This window comes from Mirounga leonina, unplaced genomic scaffold, assembly GCF_011800145.1.
Source record: "Mirounga leonina isolate KUSES-001 unplaced genomic scaffold, KU_Mleo_1.0 Mir_166, whole genome shotgun sequence".
In the NCBI taxonomy this organism is placed as follows: domain Eukaryota; kingdom Metazoa; phylum Chordata; class Mammalia; order Carnivora; family Phocidae; genus Mirounga; species Mirounga leonina.
Genome location: NW_023270418.1, coordinates 32490561 through 32506785, shown reverse-complemented (window position 1 = coordinate 32506785; position 16225 = coordinate 32490561). Strand labels below are relative to the sequence as shown.

The 16225-nt window shown below is 38.0% G+C and overlaps 1 protein-coding gene across 1 annotated transcript in view; it reads right to left on the bottom strand.

Moving 5' to 3' along the window:
• The window catches only part of CUNH11orf80 (chromosome unknown C11orf80 homolog), a 97383-nt gene that overhangs the window by 35227 nt on the left and 45931 nt on the right, over positions 1-16225 (bottom strand). Inside the window, exons 4-8 of the mRNA XM_035013363.1 lie at positions 12286-12395; positions 5062-5145; positions 3620-3675; positions 2894-2965; positions 1521-1716 (exon numbers count right to left, since the gene is read on the bottom strand). Coding sequence (XP_034869254.1) covers positions 1521-1716; positions 2894-2965; positions 3620-3675; positions 5062-5145; positions 12286-12395 — 518 coding nt within the window. The remainder of the gene's footprint in view (positions 1-1520; positions 1717-2893; positions 2966-3619; positions 3676-5061; positions 5146-12285; positions 12396-16225) is intronic.

The window sequence follows — 16225 nt, the reverse complement described above, 5'->3', positions numbered from 1 at the left end:
AATATTTATTGAACACTTACTATATCTCAGGCAGTATGCTAGGAGCTTCACATAGGTTAGTATATAATCAATCCTAAAACAAACAAACAAATCCCAAAAGAACAGCTATAACAACAACAAAACCTTTGCAAGGGGAAATAAATAAATCTACAAAGTATTATTATCTCTGTTTTAAAGCTGATGAAATAAAAGCTTAGGCTGGTTAAGTAAGCTGCATAAAGTCACAGCCAATTAGTGGTGAATCCAGCATTTACACTCTTGTGCCATGCTCTAACCAAAGCACTATGCTATAATAAATCCATGGGAGGAAATGTTGAGGCTCTAAAATTTATCTCTAAATCTGATCATTTCCAATTTCCAGACCAAAATTTCTATGTAGCTGCTTGCCATTTTCAAGGGACATCCTGCAGGAACCCTAAACCTAACATGTTTAAAGCTAAGCTAATCTTCTTTACCTTCCAAATCTGCCATTTATGATTTGCATCTAATTGACAGTGTCATTATTCTATCAGCCATCTATGGAAATGTTTTTAAACAGCTTACTGAGTTTTAAACATATCACATAACATAAAATTTACCCATTTAAAGTGCACAATAGGTAGTAGTATATTCAAAAAATTGTGCAACCATCACCACCAACAATTTTAGAACACTTTTATCACTCCCCAAAAAATCCCTCTCCACCCATTTTGTCTTTATAGATTTGCCTCTTCTGGATGTAGAAATCTTGACATCAACTTTGGCTATTCCCTGCCCCTAATCTCTCCTACCCTAACAATGAACTGGTTGCCTCATGATGTTGATTCCTTCGAGTGGTAAGTTTCTCTTTTCCATGCTCATCACACTTTTAACTTAGGCAAGCATTATCTCTTGCCAGGTCACTTACTTATTTACTTAGTGTTTGCTGACTTCTCTCTCCTACCCCACTGTATGATGCTGCCTGAGACTCCTAAAACATCCAATGGCTTCCCACTATGAAGAGAATGAAGTTCACACTCCTTAGTGTGGCACACAAGAGCCATGTTCAACTCCAACTACTTTCCCAGCCTCTTCTCTCCTGCTTGCACCATTCATTCCATGCTTTGGTCATACTAAATTACATGAAAAGCATGTGGCACATGTGTCACATTTTATAGTTTTCAATTTTTTGGAAAAATTCTCAAGCTTGGCTTTCATAATGGATTTTTGTTTTTATACAAATCATACTGGCTTCTAGGCACAGAGTTTATTTGCCAAGGGCTTTCTAGAATTGAGATTTAAAATTCATTTTTCAGGGTGCCTGGGTGGCCTAGTCAATTAAGCATCTAACTCTTGATTTCAGTGCAGGTCATGATCTCAGGGTCATGGGATTGAGTCCCACATGGGGCTCTACACTCAGCTCAGAGTCTGCTTGTCCATCTCCCTCTGCTCCTCCCCCCACTCACTCTCTCTCTAAAATAAATAAATAAAATCTTTAAAAAATTCATTTTTCAAGACAATGAATTTGAAGATTTTGATGGACTCTATCATCAAAAGGATATGGAAACCGAAGAAATCCTACTCGGCTGGTTCGAAAAGACCTCTGGGCAGGGACACAGAGCAGCCGCTGGAGTCAGTATCAGCTCTCCCAACAAGCCCAGGCCAGCCATGTCATCAGGGATGAGAAGCATTACTGGATGTCCTAGCACAGGATGGATTCTGCTGCAGAGTAATTCAGCTGTACCAAATTTTGGTCTACTGTCAAAAAACAGGTAAGACAAATTTAGCTTTTTTTGGTTCTTAAGAAATTATTTTTTCTTTTCCTCTTTTTTTTTTTTTTTTTAAAGTAGGCTCCACGATAGGGCGCCTGGCTGGCTCCCTCAGATCAAGAGTGTGCAACTCTTGATCTCAGGGTTGTGAGTTTGAGCCCCACACTGGGTGTAGAGATTACTTAAAATAAAATCTTTAAAAATAAATAAATAAATAAAGTAGGCTCCACACCCAACGAAGCTTTCTTTACCTCTCTCTTTAAACTGATCAGGTCATCCAGGAAGATATGTCCACAAACACTGGCTCAGAGGCTTAAACTTTTTCAGTAAATCTGTGATAATAAGCTGTCTGAAAAGATTGTATGACAGCAGAGGACTACTAAAGAAAGATAAGGGGTGGGGGCTTTGTTTCCTGCACATATTAAAGAATAAAAAAAATCTAATCTGAATTGTAATTCTAAGAGTGAAAAAACAGACTAAAAAGCCATGGGCAATCTAATCTCTTCAAGCCTTAAGATCCTATGACTACCAGTGACCGTTCAGGGCATACAAACGGAGTGGAAAACTACTGAATAAAGAATAAATTAGTTGGACTTAATAATAAATTAGTTTTTTCTTGCTATAATGCATGTTCACTTTGGATTCTGTGGTAGGTGGACAGCATAGGAAGGCAAGGCAGAGGGTTCTATTCCATTTATTTCCCATCTTCTCCATGGATTTTTTTTTGTAGTCTGAAGAAGGTGGAGGTAGAGAGATGATTTCTGAACATATGCAAAATGTTGATGCACAAAAAGTAACATGCAAAGAATTCCTTTGTATTCATAGTATCTTTCTAGCCAAGAGTTTAAGTAACTACTATCTAAAGTCATTCCTCTCTTCTCATATGTAAATAAGATTGAAATTAGCAGGGTTTGTTTTGTTTTATTTACAGATGGGAAAGAGAAGGCACATGTCCTTGGGTCAATTAGAATATATTCAAGGAACCAGAAATAATAAGAGTTTTCAATAAAAATAGCTTCAAAGTTTTACTTCTACTTTTCTGACAGAGAATCTGATACCTGGCACTAAGAAATGATAAATGAGGCTATTTTCAATTTCTACCCACATTCATACTCATAACAGGAGATTAAAACATGGAGAGGGACCACAATGCTTTTACCCTTCACCTCACATAATGCTGACAGCTTATAACAAGAGCAATTCCATTTGATAGGTTCAAAGTGGGTTCATTCTTTGTCCTGCAAACAAAGAAAAACCCTATTTCAGAGATTCTAAAACCATTCTTTACCTGATATAAATTTTGGCCCATGACTACCACCACCCTCAAAGATTATTAGAATTCAATAACCAATTAACCAAGGGGAAAATGGCAACTTTTAAGATCACCCACTCTAGTGAGAGGAAAAGATGTGAAATGTTTAGATGAATCTACTGGCTCATTAAAAGCTAACATAGGAAAAGAAATCTATTCAACCTGAAAAAAAAAAATTAAAGCTAACATAGAATAAGAAAATGTGGGGGGTCTCAAAACTAGTTTCAGGGTGACTTTGGGTCAAGAAGTCAAACTGTGGGGCAACTGGGTGGCGTAGCTGGTTGAGTATCCAATGCTTGATTTCAGCTCCTGTCACGATCTCAGGGTCATGAGATTGAGACTTTCCTGGAGCCCTGTGTCAGGCTCTCCGCTCAGCATGGAGTCAGCTTGGGTTTCTCTTTCCCTCGGCCCCTCCCTCCCACACACAGGCTCGTGAGCTCTCACTCTCTCTAAAATAAATAAACAAATCTTAAAAAAAAAACAAAAGTCAAACTGTGACGCTACTAGAAACAGGACAATAATGACTGAGAAAAACTATAAAGCCACAGCATAAACTTAAGCCATGGATTTAAGGACTTACCCAAAGACTTCCATGGAAAGGACTCCATTCACCTTTACAGTGAAATTAAATTTAATCTGCAAAGTAAACGGAGTATGAGATTTAACACAAACCAGGACAGAGATTAAAAACTTCCATACTTAATTCCCGAAGGGGAAGATATTCTTTATATCCCCTTTTTTCACTTGTACTTTCCCTAAACATAATATAATTAACACAATTAACATTTATCTGTGCTCAAATTCTGCATCTTAAATATATTGAGTCCTACACTTCAATTCCAAGTGGCCATAGATTATCAGTAAATCCTACCCTTTGTTCTCTGCTCTTCTCCCAATGTTATCTCTTCTCCCCCTTAAAGGAACTATCAATTTTTCTCTCTATTCTGCCCACTGTTTTTGTACATAGAACATTCCATGCTTTTTTCTTTGCTTTTTCTTCCCCTGCCCCCATATGACTTTTGTCCTCCCTCCAGTTTACTTCACTGTTCTAATTATTTCCTACCTTTGACCTACATTTTTCTATGTAACATAATGGGTAATAAAGGACTCTAGAGCCAGACTGCCTGAATTCAAATCCTGGCTCTGCAAGTTACTTAACCTCTGTACTACAGTTTCCTCAGCTATAAAATGGGAATGATGATGATAAAACCTACTTCACAAAGGCTGTTGCATGGGGTAAGTGAGTGAGTGCGTGGAAAGCACTCAGAATAGTGACTGGCATAATAAGCACTGAACCCTGCTGAAGACAGAAAAAGTAGAAAGCTAGCAAGAGAAAAAAAAGGAGAAGTTATAAAGCATACTTAATGGTATGCATCCCTATAAACATACCTAACTATAGCTAATAATAAAAATTATAGCTCTCCAAAGTTTGAAGTACTTTATCAAAATTTCCTGATTTGTTCTTCTAGTCACTTTGGAAAAGAAGGAGATAGTCAGCAAGGTTTATTATCCAGGTTTAATAGAAAAATGAAATACAGAGGAGGAAAAAAAATGTATCTAAACCGGGCCCCTGGGTGGCTCAGTCGTTAAGCGTCTGCCTTCAGCTCAGGTCATAATCTCAGGGTCCTGGGATCGAGGTCCACATCAGGTTCCCTGTTCAGCTGGAAACCTGCTTCTCCCTCTCCCACTCCCCCTGCCTGTGTTCCCTCTCTCGCTGTGTCTCTCTCTGTCAAATAAATAAAATCTTTAAAAAAAAAAGTATCTAAACTGAATAATAAGACAGTAAGGAAGTAAAAACAAGAACCCAAAGAAAGCTCTATATCCAAGGGCTCTTAGCTATGTCACATGACCAACATCAACTCTGTGTTAGGGACAAAGAAATCAAATCAATTCAATATTAAAAGTTGTAATCATTACCATGAAAAGAAAGAGGACCAACCATATCCTTTCATGTCCTACAGAGTAGAGGTCTCCTGAAAACATATGACAAGAGAAGCATCACTGTGCAAAAGAACAGCTTACCTTAGGGTGTACCATGACAATTTTATGTAAAAAATTCTTTATCACCAAACTATCTGTCATCAAAGTCCTGGGCTTTTCATCAACCTGTAACAATACAATAAAAACATCCACCACAAATACACAAACCCAGGAGCACAAATGAATTAAATTATGGTATTTCTTGAGGCACCTGGGTGGTACAGTCAGTTGAGCATTTGACTCTTGGTTTCAGCTCAGGTCATGATCTCAGGGTGGTGAGATCAAGCCCCATGTCTGGCTCCGCGTGGAGTCTACTTAAGATTCTCTCTCCCTCTCCCTCTGCCCCTCCCTGCCTCTCTAAAATAAATAAATTTTTAAATAAATAAATCTTTAAATAAATAATGGTATTTCTTCCTATAAAGGTAACTTACCCCTGAGAAAGCTTTTCAGACATCCAAGGGGAAACACCTTTGGATCTAAGAATTGGACATAAAAGGCAATCTAATAATTCGGTATCATTTCTTGGGCTAAACTATTCCATGGAACTTCAGGAGACACATGAACAAAGATCAGAGCAAAACCCACAATTTCAAAACCACCTTTTGGAACAAATTTAGAAGTAATTCAGACCGGAACTAAGAAGAGTAACTCTATCTTAGCTCTACCGACCTGATGTGAGTTGATCTGTATTAAGAATGGAGTGAAAGTAGCAGACACTAAAAGGAACTATTTTTCAACATCAATCCATTTATCTAATCATTTTTTTTTTTAGGAAAAGCTGTAAAGCAAAAAGCTCACAAGTCAGAAGACCTGTGTTCTAGTACTGGCTCTATAAAAGTTACTTAAGTAACCATGAAAAAAAAATCACTTAATTGCTCTGAATTTTGTTTACTAATCTGTAAAAAAGCGATAAAAGTTACCCATTCTAGGGGCACCTGGGTGGCTTAGTCAGTTAAGTGTCTGCCTTCAGCTCTGGTCATGAGCTCAGGGTCCTGGGATCGAGCCCCATGTTGGGCTCCCTGATCAGCAGGGAGTCTGCTTTTCCCTCTCCCTCTGTGTCTCCCCATCACTTGTGCTCTCTCTCTCTAAAAAATAAATAAATAAATAAATAATCTTTAAAAAAAAAAAGTTAGCCATTCCACCTCACAGAACTGTTTTAAGGATCAGATAATAATCTTTAAATATATATTATACATGGCAACAATAGCAGATACCACTTGTTGAATGCCTACTACGTAGCAAGCATTGTGCAGGTCTTATTTCAACATTACCTCAAACAATCCTGGAGGCAGGTACTACTACCCTTTCTTTGTAGATTGTTTTTTTAAACAAGACTCAGAGAAGTTAAGCAACTTACCCAAGGTTACCCAGCTGTTCAGTGACAGAGCCAGAATTTGATCCTAAGTCTGTCTAATACCAATTGTCCATACTCTTTCCAATATACCCTGATATCTCCCTACAAATATAATAAAATTTATAATTTAATGAGGGCTTTCTCTATTCCAGGAATGGAGCTAAAATATCTTACTTATATTACCTCATTTACCCCTCACAAAAGCCCTATTAGGTACATATAACCCACATTTTATGGATAAAAAAAAAAAATGAGTCTCAAAGAGGTCAAACAATTTTCTCAAGGTTACCAAATCTGGCTCCAAAGCTTTAGTAATAACCACTTTCCTATAATGACTCACTATATTTAATACAGTGTCCCTACAACCAAAGTTATAAGGAGTCTTCTAGAAAGTGGGAGAGTCTAGGAAAATGAGAAGAAATAGAGTAAAAAATCAGTAAGTTCTTATTGGTGGCTCAGAGAATACAGAGCCATGTAGTAGGAACACATTAAAGAAAAAAATGGTCCTAGACCTCAACATATCATAACACAATGAGGAAGAAACAGAAAGAACAAATTACTATGAAACTTTTTGTAAGTACACTGAAAATGAGATCAAGAAGTATGCAATGAGTGGGGAAAATTAGAAAGATTATTATAGAATCATTACAAAAAATTATCAGAAAAGTGGATGTGAATTATTAGAAAATTCTAGAAACAGATCTAGGATTACTCATGCATGTATATAGTAGTGATTAAACAGTAACTGCCACATACATATCAGTCACATCCTTCATTTAAAAAATTTTACTATAGGGTCGCCTGGGTGGCTCAGTCGGTTAAGTGTCCGACTCTTCATCTCAGCTCAGGTCTTGATCTCAGGGTCCTGAGTTCAAGCCCTGTGTTGGGCTCCACACTGGGTGGGGAGCCTACTTTAAAAAAAAAAAAAAAAAAACTTTATTATAAAATGTTCAAATAGTAGAAAAGCAATGATTTCTTCAAAGCATTTTTTGTACTTAGCACTTACAAAACAACTTCTTGGAACAATTTCAAACTTCTGTAGCCTTGGTTATTATAGGGTACATCACAGAAAAGGCTAATTAAATCTAGCAGTAAGGCAACCAAGTAAGTGAAAATTCCTTGAGCGGCTACCAGAGAGGGGCTACAATTAATAATGATGAGAGCTACCACTTACTGAACACCTGCTACATGCCAAACAGTTTATATGCAAGTAGGAAATATCCCCCATTTTATTTATGAGAATAATGAGACTAAATAAGCTGTTTAATTTGTCCAAGGTCACACATAGCTAGTGAAGTGGCAGAACTGGGATTCAAACCTAGATCTAACTTCAAAGCCCACGCAATGCTGTCTCTCCAAGAAAGTTCATTATCTGTGCATATAGCTTTCAGAATTGGATATTATGTAATCTATCATCACTTTTATGGAGCCTGACAGGCAATGCTTATGCAAACTACTGAATTACCCACTCAAAACACTGAATGGAGTTTATTATGTAACCTGGGCCTACAGAGGTAAATAAAACAATCTGAATTTAAAGAGTTCACAATTAAGTAGAAGAGAGAGACAAATAAATAACGTATATGCAATGTGAAAAGTCCTAGGATTTACATATATTAAGAAATGCTAAAGAAATACACAAGAAGGACTGGTACCTAATCCAGACTGAGAAGATAAAGTGACCTAATACCATGTCAGCAGAGGATAGTTAACATAAAGCAAATAGCTCCTTTTAAAATCTACTCATAAATTATTGAAAGAGAATGAAAATATGTGTCTATGTCTACAAAGTCTTTTAAAGCCTTTTAGAGTTGGGTGTTAGAAATCCAGTACCCCAGCCTGACATACATATAGAAGCAGTGAATTTGGGGCGCCTGGGGGGCTCAGTCGTTAAGCGTCTGCCTTCAGCTCAGGTCATGATCCCAGGGTCCTGGGATCGAGCCCCGCATCAGGCTCCATGCTCCGCGGGAAGCCTGCTTCTCTCTCTCCCACTCCCCCTGCTTGTGTTCCCTCTCTCGCTGTGTCTCTCTCTGTCAAATGAATAAATAAAATCTTTAAAAAAAAAAAAAAAAAAAAAAAAGAAGCAGTGAATTTACTTAAGTGTTGTTAGGAAAACATAGATGCTGCCAGCCCTGGGCAGCAGAAACCATTACTGAATCATATGTTCCAGCCTTCACCTTTATATCACAGATAATATCAGAGCTGTTTGGTTTTTTTTAAGATTTTATTTATTTATTTATTTATTTGACAGAGAGAGAGCGAGAGCAGGAACACAAGCAGGGGGAGTGGGAGAGAGAGAAGCAGGCTCTCTGCTGAGCAGGGAACCTAATGCAGCTCAATCCCAGGACCCTGGGATCACGACCTGAGCCGAAGGCAGACACTTAATGACTGAGCCACCCAGGCGCCCATATCAGAGCTGTTTTATATATTCAAATTGAACTTAGGTTGTCATGGGCCCTATATGGCTGTCCAGAAGAAAGTCAATCTGTGCCTCTGTCTCTTCCTGTCTCTAGTTAAATAGATATACAGAGAAATAGAGATAAATATGAAGATATGTTTGTAGAAATACATGTACCTCTACCAATTTTATCACTTAGTATTATGCCAAAAATAAATATAAAAATGGATAAAGATTTCAAGAAGATCTTGTAAAATCAAATTGTTTTTGGAAGGACGTGTTACCCAGCTGATTGGACCCCAAGATGCAGGACTGACTGTGAGCATAAACACAAGACCTTGCATCTCTCCTAAATGAAGTTCTCTTTAGTATTCCCTGGGAAAGGCTCTCCTCACATGCCCAAAGCAGTGGATCATTTATTATAGCTTTTTCATGGATGTCTCCATTCACTAGCTTCCATTATGAACCTTGCTACTTGACTCTTCTCCCCATTTGAGGTATATATGATGAACTTGTTCACAATCTCCCCCTTCTTCTCTTCTCACTCTCTTCATTCAAGTATCTTTTAAATAGCTGCACAGTACCAGAGACAATGAGATGTAATGGAACAAACACTTTCAGGGAACTCTTGTTCCTGTTCCTCTAAGGTCATACTGCTTTTTGCCACTTCTCATCTATTGCTCAGCAGGCACTGAGCTCACGTTTCCTCAGCACTTTAAGACCTGCCATCAACTGGGCTACTTCCACATCCAAGTTGATGGCCTAAGGAACAACTTAGTCTCACAATTTCCTGACCTCTTCAACTCCACTGACCTTGACATCCATGCATTTCCAGCCACCTATTTCCATGGCCATAGTTTGGAACTGTACCATTCTAAAAACCTGAAACTGAAATGCCTCACTCTTATGTGAAAAGATGCACACCAAGATGTTAACAGTGGCTACTACAATTAAGTCAAATTATCTAGGGCGCCTGGGTGGCTCCGTTGTTGAGTGTCTGCCTTTGGCTCGGGTCATGGTCCCAGGGTCCTGGGATTGAGCCCCGCATCAAGCTCCTGCTCAGTGGGAAGCATGCTTCTCCCTCTCCCACTCCCCCTGCTTGTGTTCCCTCTCTCGCTGTCTCTCTGTCAAATAAATAAATAAATAAAATCTTTAAAAAAAAATCAAATTATCTGTGTTCTAAATGCTCTCTTTGATTTTCCTGAGGGAAACACTGCTTTTGCAATAAGGAGAAAAATAAGACAAACTCTGTAAGTCTGAAGACAACTTCCTATTCTTTCAAGTCTTTGAACACCTTATACCCAAAAATCTGTTTTCAGTCTCATCAAGACCTCCAGACCTTGGACACTTCCCATTGTGTTAGGTACCCTTCCTCTATGTTATATACCCTATCTCTATCATGATACATATTATACTGTATTGTAATTATTTGTTTGCTTGTTTATCTTTTCCTTTATCAAGTAATGTGTCTTGGGACTCTGTACCTTCAACATCCAGCACAGTGTGGCCGACTTGAACAAACACAGGTTCCTGAATGAGTGAATAAATATTTAAACAGACCTGATTAAAATGAGTAAGACTTTAGTTCAAATTCTAATTCTGTCACTTAACTTTCATATGACCTTGGGTAAGTCAATCGAACTCTCTGAATCTCAGGGTTCTTGTACCTATAAAATGGGGTGATAATCCCTGTTTTATCCACTTCATAGAGTTGTCAGGAGCCTTAAATAATACATATAAATGTTAGTCATAAAAATTATTCTTTGGTTTGTTTTTCTTTTTAAAGATTTTATTTATTTGACAGAGAGAGATAGTGAGAGCAGGAACACAAGCAGGGGGAGTGGGAGAGGGAGAAGCAGGCTTCCCGCTGAGCAGGGAGCCTGATGTGGGGCTCGATCCCAGAGCCCTGGGATCATGACCTGAGCCAAAGGCAGGCGCTTAATGACTGAGCCACCCAGGCGCCCCAAAATTATTCTTTGTTTAAACTGGCTAAAACACATGATCTCCTTTTCTAGAACTGCTCTCCTTGGTTCACTGAAATCAGCTTTTTTTTTTTTATTGCTACTTGAAATTAATAGTTTCAAAGCTGACTAATCATTAATTGCTCCAGATTTTTTACCCATCATTCCCCTAAAGAAGATAAGGCACAGCCAGGGATATCTATTGTCGCAATACTGCACCCATTTCCTTTGACAAGGAGCATATAATTGTCCAAACACAAAGAAAGGCCTCCCAAATGCTTCTTGGGAGAATGTTTAAAGTACTCCAGTTCTGGGGCTCCTGAGTGGCTCAGTCAGTTAAGCAACTGCCTTTGGCTCAGGTCATGATCTCCAGGTCCTGGGCTCAAGCCCCTCATTGGGGTCCCTGTTCAGCGGGGAGTCAGCTTCTCCCTCTGCCCAACCTCCCCCCCGCACCCCGCCGCCGCCCCGTGCTGTCAAATCTCTCTCTTTCTTTAAAGATTTTATTTATTTGACAGAGAGAGCACAAGCAGGGGGAGCAGCAGAGGGAGAGGGAGAAGCAGGCTCTCTACTGAGCAGGGAGCCCAATGCGGGGCTTGATCCCAGAACCCGGGGATCATGACCTGAGCTGAAGGCAGACGCTTAACCGGCTGAGCCACCCAGGTGCCCCTAAATAAAATCTTAAAAAAATAAAAGAAAATATTCTAATTCTTTATGTTTCCACAAACAAAGGAAAGAAAGATAGGGGATCAGAGAATTGTTAAAGGGAATGGAGAACTCAACTGTCACTCTCATAAATCTGAGCTACAAATAAATCAATGAAGATCTTTAAACCAACCTAATAAGAATGTATCCAAATAGGATCTGCACTGAAACAAGATATTTTTATTTTCTTTTTCAGGAGATCCAAATTCAAATAATGGCTTGTTTCAGTGGTTCTCAAATTTATCTGCACATTAGGAATCATCTGGGATTTTTTTTCCATTTGGGATTTCAAAAATATTCCAAAGCCCAGGCCACATCAGTGTCTCCCAAAATTCACACATTGAAGCCCTTGCCCCCTATGTGACTGTACTTGGGACACAGAGCCTTAAAGACATATTAAATGAGGTCATAAACATGGAGCCCTAATCTGATAGGACAGGCGTCCTTATAAGAAGAGAAAAATACCACAGAGCTCTCTCTCCACATACAAAGGAAAGGCCATGTGAGGGAACAATGACAAGACACTTTAATCTTAAACTTCTAGCCTCCAAAATTACGAGGAAATATGTTTCTACTGTTTAACCACCCAATCCGTGGTTTGTTTTTTTAAATGACAACCTGACCAAACTAATCCAGCACCCTAGACCAATTAAATCACAACCTCTTGGAGTGGGACACAAATACCAGTACTTTGGAAGTTACCAAGTGTTTTAACATCTGCACAGAGAAGTTCGGGAACCAATGCCTTATTTCATTTCAACTTGGAACTGTGATGGACCTAGGCTTTACTGGATTTGTAGAAAAATAAGAATTAAGACATCAGTAATTTATAGAACCACAACAAAACCTGCCTCAAAAATCATCTGGAATGGTGTGACCCCTGATAGGTCCTGAGAATAGCTGGCTTCCTCTGAAGTCCAATTCAGTTTTGCAGAGAATCCGGGCAGTATAGATTGTATTTCTGTGTAAGAAGAAATGGCGACAAAAAGAAAAAGCAGTTTGGATAAGCACCAGAATTTCTGGAATTGTTTATTAAACTGATGAGCCAAGAAAGCATTTCCCTGATGAAAAGATTATCTGCAAAATTTAAAATATGACTGGAAATGGCTATGCATCAGCAAATTGCTTGAACATTTAGAATTACTTTATGTGGTTAAGACATTTCATCTCGTGTTTTCAATTTTTCACATTTGCTAAATCAATTTGTATGTTCAGTTAATTTCCACAAGGTCATGTCCAAAGCCAGAAATCTTCAAAGTTGATAGCTCTAGCTTATATTCTTGTAGTTTTTAATAAATTCACTCATTATTTAATAAACACAAATCCAGTAAGTGAGCTAATTTAGAACTGAAAGCAGAAAAATTCAAGAATGACCCACTCAAGCATTTACCTAATACAGTATGTCTGCTAACAACAAACTGTATTTATGGCAGACTTTAACAAAGCAAAGGCAGTCTTTAACAAAGTAAAGCAAATTCTTGCTAATTTAATTCATAAGTTAACCATTTGGTGTATTTACATACGTGGACCTAGAACTATCTTTCCACAAAGCACCAACGGGTCCTGAATCATCAAAATTGGCATCATGGTTCTTCCTTTCTGTACCTTGGCACTCATATTATAAAGGAAAAAACCAAATCTCCCATTCTATAAAATGTTATCCCTTATTTCCCCCCTAAAGTACGATTATAATAAAGAACTACAGATGAATAAAGAGAGCTTCCAGTCTCTGCAAGCTCTACCTTGTAAATGAGGTTGACAATGTTGATATTATACAAGAATTCAACTTTAAAAACCTAACAACAAAATACATCCTAATAGCACAACTTTCTCCTACAGCATTCATACTACATATCTAATAAAACTTTAACCATCTCAAAAAGTACGGATATTAACAAGATCAAGTACTAGCTATCAATATTAATGGGTAGTATTTTTCTTGCCATTATTTGTTTTTCAAATATAATTCAGTCATAAAGCATGGGATAATATAGCAGCAAGGTTATGCTACACTGAAGTTTAGTGAACTTGGCACTGAACCAAGATGCTTTGCATCAATCTTCAGTTTTACCACTTACCAACTTTCTGACTTTAGGTGACCCCCTTTTTACTGTGATTAAATTACCTTTCTGTGAAATAAGAAAAAAACTTGTTCCTGAATCCTACCTTGTCTTTGAAGTATTGATACAGTGAAGAATGGGGAAAACATGTAGATATGTGAAAAAAGTCTTGTCAATAACTAAATTCTCCAGAAATCTTAACAACAATTTAAATAAAATGTGTGGTGATTTGAGGGAAATCAATTTCAATTGCCTCTCTTCATACACACATACACACAAATAAAAATCCAGATGGACTGACTAGAGTTAAATGTGAAAGGCAGAACAATAAAACTAAATAAAAGCCTATTTCAAGGTAAGTTGAGCATATGTTGAAACTGCATCTTCCCATTCAAACACATAAAATGGTAAAACAGATATTTTTAAGTTTTTAATTTAGAGTCTAGTTAGTTAACATACAGTGTAATATTTGTTGCAGGTGTACAATATAGTGATTCAACATCCGCACATCATCCGGTGCCCATCACCTTTAAAACAAGTATTTCTAAAACTTAATAAATACATAATCATGGTAAGAAAAACAGAGAAAACTTTATAGACCAGAAATGGAGAGGTATATTTCCCTCATCTTCAGAAAGGAAAAAGAAAGAGAATCTACAGTGGTAGGAAAGGACCAAAGATGCACACCATATCTGGGGTATCATATTCTAGGGGAAAATACATGGGGCTAATATTGCAACAGTCACAGATTTAAGAGCAAGATCCACACAGGCCACACAAGGGAGATCTAAACAAGGAACCAAAACACGAACAAAGGCCAGAGATTTTTCACCTGCCTGCCAGAGAGTTGGTTAAAGCCAAGTGATGCTAGTAGCAGCATCAGTGATTGAGGGTGAGGGCCTTAACAGCTATGTCATACAAGTGGAAAAAGACTCAGAACTTTATAATCTATTAAGATGCAAGAGCTTTAATCTTTAAAAAAAAAAAGCACCTGGGTGGCTCAGTTGGTTAAGCGACTGCCTTCGGCTCAGGTCATGATCCTGGAGTCTGGGATCGAGTCCCACATCAGGCTCCCTGCTCGGCAGGGAGTCTGCTTCTCCCTCTGACCCTTCCCCCTCTCATGTGCTCTCTGTGTCTCTCATTCTGTCTCAAATAAATAAATAAAATCTTTAAAAAAAAAAAAGATGCAAGAGCTTTGCATCTTGCCACTCAAGCAAAATTTATACCAATTTATATATACATATATATAGATAAATAGATAACATATATTATATATAATCCTGCAAGATTAGAGCTCAGCAACAGAGAACCTCCTACTGGAAGCCTGTCAATGCAGGATGTGTTCAAAACAAATAAATAATGGACAATTAACTCTAAACTAAAAGTTACCAACCAACAAAGATCAATACCATGAAAAATGTGACACATATCAACTAATAAAACTTGTACATGAGGAGGGACGCCTGGGTGGCTCAGTTGGTTAAGCGTCTGCCTTCAGCTCAGATCATGACCCCAGGGTCCTGGGATCGAGTCCCACATCCGGCTCCCTGCTTGGCAGGGATCTTGCTTCTCCCTCTGCCTGCTCTGCCTGCCCCTTCCCCTGTTTGTGTGCGCTCTCTCTGACAAATAAATAAAATCTTTAGAAACACCAACTTATACATGAGGAAACAGAATTAACAAAACAATCTGAAAAGGAAACTATCAACAAACCAAAAGGCAACCTATTCTAACTAGAACTTAAATTAAAAAAATTAAATTAGGGGGTGCCTGGGTGGCTCAGTCGGTTAAGCGTCTGCCTTCGGCTCAGGTCATGATCTCAGGGTCCTGGGATCGAGCCCCGCATTGGGCTCCCTGCTTGGCGGGAACCCTGCTTCTCCCTCTCCCTCTACTGTTCCCCCTGCTTGTGCTCTCTTGCTCTCTCTGTCAAATAAATAAATAAAATCTTAAAAAAAAAATTAAATTAAAAAGGCAACCTATTGAATGAAAGGAGATATTTACAAATGATATACCTGATAAGGGGTTGAAATCCAAAATAAATAAAGAACAATACCAAAAAACCCACAAATAATTCAATTAAAAATGGGCAGAAGACCTGAATAGACATTTTTCCAAATAAAACATACAGATAGCCAACAGACACATGAAAAGATGTTCAACATCACTCATCATCAAGGAAATGCAAATCAAAACCACAGTAAAATATCACTTTATACCTGTCAGAATGGCTCAAATGAAAAATAAGAAATAATGTGGCAGGAATATGGACAAAAAGGAACTCTCATGCACTGTTTGTGGGAAAGTAAATTGGTATATCCACTGTTGAAAACAATATGGAGTTTCCTCAAAAAATTAAAAATAGAACTACCATATGATCCAATAATTTCATTACTGGGTATTTACACAAAGAAAAGGAAAAAAACTAATTTAAAAAAATATGCACCACTATGTTTACTGCAGCATTATTTACAATGGCCAAGATACAGAAGCAACCCAAGTGTTCACTGACAGATGAATGAATAAAGATGTGGTACACACACACACACACACACACACACACTCACACACACAGTGGAATATTACACAGCCATAAAAATCACATCCATTTGTGACAACATGGATGGTACTCTAAGTGAAATAAGTTAGACTGAGAAAGACAAATACCATATAAATTTCACTCATAACTGGAATCTAAAAAACAAAAAGAATCATAAATAAAAGAGAACAAAATGAT